A 2,677-nucleotide genomic window follows, 5' to 3' on the forward strand; every position below is an offset into this window, starting at 1 on the left:
CATCTCCCTCATTACTCTTCCTTCTTCTGCTCTTCCAACAGGCTTTTCTAGGTAGAGCACAATGTTTATCACATCGTTGATTATCATCCATCCTAGTGATTCTATAGGAAAAACGGCCCGTAAGTTGAAAGAAGGCAAATTTGTTGCTCTTCTCGCAGCAGTTACAGGGACTTGGGGGGAGAGTAGTTAACATAGGAGACCAACCAAATGAACACACCGAATGGAACATCAGTTCTGGATTACAGCTATTCCTTGCCAAAAAAAAAGGCAAAAAAGATCTGAGGTTTAATTTCAGTAGATCTCCCTTCTGGTATAGATGCAATAAAGCATGCTACAGCTATATTTTACCCTGTCCTGAACTGACTTTCTCTTCCCTCCAAACTACTGCTCCCTGTTACAGCTTTGTTAGATTTATAACCATGGTGAAGATAGTAAGGCTCTATTAATATGTAAGCTATTATGCTTCCCTTTGGTTGTCCTTTAAGAAAAGTTATGGAGGACCACATGTACCAGTCAAAGTATCGGCACGGTTAAGCACAACCTAAACTTAGCATGACACTTTCAACAGCATAAAACTAGGAACACCAAGATTTCGTGGAAATACGGGAGGAGGGGAACAGTATATCAGAATAAGACACTACAACTTGACATAATCCTGAAAGAAATAAATATAGCTTCAGTGATTTATCTCTCTAGAGTAAGAAAGTTGGTACTGATAGAAACACCCTCTGCTATGTGGGTTACATGTTACAGTGTCCTTGCTGTGAGAGGTAGTGCTTGTTTTTCCCTGAGATCAGCAAAATGTTAAGCATTAAGCAACTTGGGGAAGAGAATTCTTTCCAATAATGTGACTGATGCTCCCAGTTTGTTAGGGCTGAGCTCAAGGTAAGGACTGCATAATCCAGTTAATGGAATTAAGCAACACCTTACAAAACAAAACACAAAACTGATGAGTGTGGTGGTATAAGGTACATATTGCCAGCTTTAAAAATCCCAAGAATAAAGAACAAAGTGCTGTACCTACTATATGCATAACATTCTAATGTATATAGCCCCACAGACCTTCTTGCAGGCACGACCATTTCTCCTGAAAGTTGTATTGCTCAGATTTCACTGACCAGGCTGTTGTGATCAGTGAGCATGAGCCACTAATGCGAGAGATATCCCTAGCATCTTTTATAAAGGATAGAAGCCCACTCTCACTTACAGAGTTTCCTCTTCCAGAGCAGTTGCTGAGAGCTCGCAAATTCTGGTGGAGAATGGGTTGCTGTATTTTTTTTTTTTATGCTTTTTTTTCCATTTCATTTACAGCCTACAGAGTAAATCAATTCCTAAAACACAGACTAGTAGCTACAAGTCCTCCTCACTTATGCATACTGTAAATTCCCATTTTCTGTATATGTAGCACCATAATGTAAACTGCCCAGGCACTACAACTGTAGATGTGTACAGGTTAATCTGTTTACTCTCTGAAAAATTTTGCTTCCCAAATATTACCTGAATTACTCTGCATAAAAAAAAAACAAAAAAAACACACACACAAGAAATAAGGCTGAACTTATTTCCTTCAATACCTAATATTCTTACCAAGTAGCTATCACAGCCCACTTACAAGAACTGCTTCCATAGTTTTCCATAGGACAGAGAAATACTACTTGTTCTTAAACAATGGGAGACATCTGTTAATACAAATACCCAAGGTAGGGGTTTCTGCCCCATGTTCTGTATTCTGCAGAGTTTGCCCTCAACAGCATGTGTGCATATGCACTTCCCTCCCAGAAGATTTTCTGGACAAACCTACTCATCCACTCATCACAGGTAAAAATGAGAAAGAGACAGATTTTTCCACATGTAACGAAGGTTTTTCACCCTTCAGATCCCTATCTGTTCAGCAAGAGTAACTGGGGCTGACTAAGATCACACTGAGGTCGAGGATGAGAACACGGGCTGCAAGATGGAGCTAACCAAGAAGTAGAGTTGATGGGGTATATTTGGAAATTCAATACGCCCTTTGTTTGTGTTTTAACAGTTTGTATAAGTACTGGATAAAGCTACTGATGGCACTTCAACATGCTGTGACATTTATGTTACAAATTTAAATGCATATGTCCTTTTCAGACATATATATACACATGACAGCATGGTTAATAAAAAAAATTCCTTAGTGGTAGGAAAATAATGCCAAAACAAATGAGCAGGTGGAAGAAGATGACTTAGTGCAAAATTATTATGGTACGTAGTTAGAGACTTTTTGGAGACAGTGGGGTTCATGTGTCACCTGGCCAGTAAAAGGAAAAAAAAGAGAAAAAAAAAGGTAAAAAGGGTTCTCTTCACCAGGCACTGAGAACAGGAACACTACAGAACACTCAATGGCCCTCTCTACATATCATGGCCTAAAGTGAAAATAAGTCATAATAAATTCAAAAATAATAATAATAATAAATCCCCAGCCACCGAAAGGTTTGCAATCTTTATGGCATTTTTGGTTCAGTGACTTTTTTTGGCAGTAAAAGCTCTGTGTCAGCAAAAAAGAGCACTGCAAAGGTAATGCACAAGCTAGAAAGTTTAGCGGCTCAACAAGCCCAGGGAGAAAACTCCCACATCAAGTTGGGTTGATAACTGCATGATCTGCACGCTAGAACTGACAAGGACTCGTCCCTTGTTCCTGATTATACAA

At 39.1% G+C, this 2,677-nt stretch overlaps 1 protein-coding gene across 1 annotated transcript in view; it reads right to left on the reverse strand.

Annotated features, from left to right (window-relative positions):
* Nucleotides 1-1,462: 1,462 nt before the first annotated feature.
* Nucleotides 1,463-2,677, reverse strand: part of PKDREJ (polycystin family receptor for egg jelly) — a 7,729-nt gene continuing 6,514 nt past the window's right edge. Inside the window, 1 exon segment of the mRNA XM_031553840.1 lies at nucleotides 1,463-1,507. Coding sequence (XP_031409700.1) covers nucleotides 1,463-1,507 — 45 coding nt within the window.

This window comes from Meleagris gallopavo, chromosome 1 (genome assembly GCF_000146605.3).
Source record: "Meleagris gallopavo isolate NT-WF06-2002-E0010 breed Aviagen turkey brand Nicholas breeding stock chromosome 1, Turkey_5.1, whole genome shotgun sequence".
Taxonomy (NCBI): Eukaryota; Metazoa; Chordata; class Aves; order Galliformes; family Phasianidae; genus Meleagris; species Meleagris gallopavo.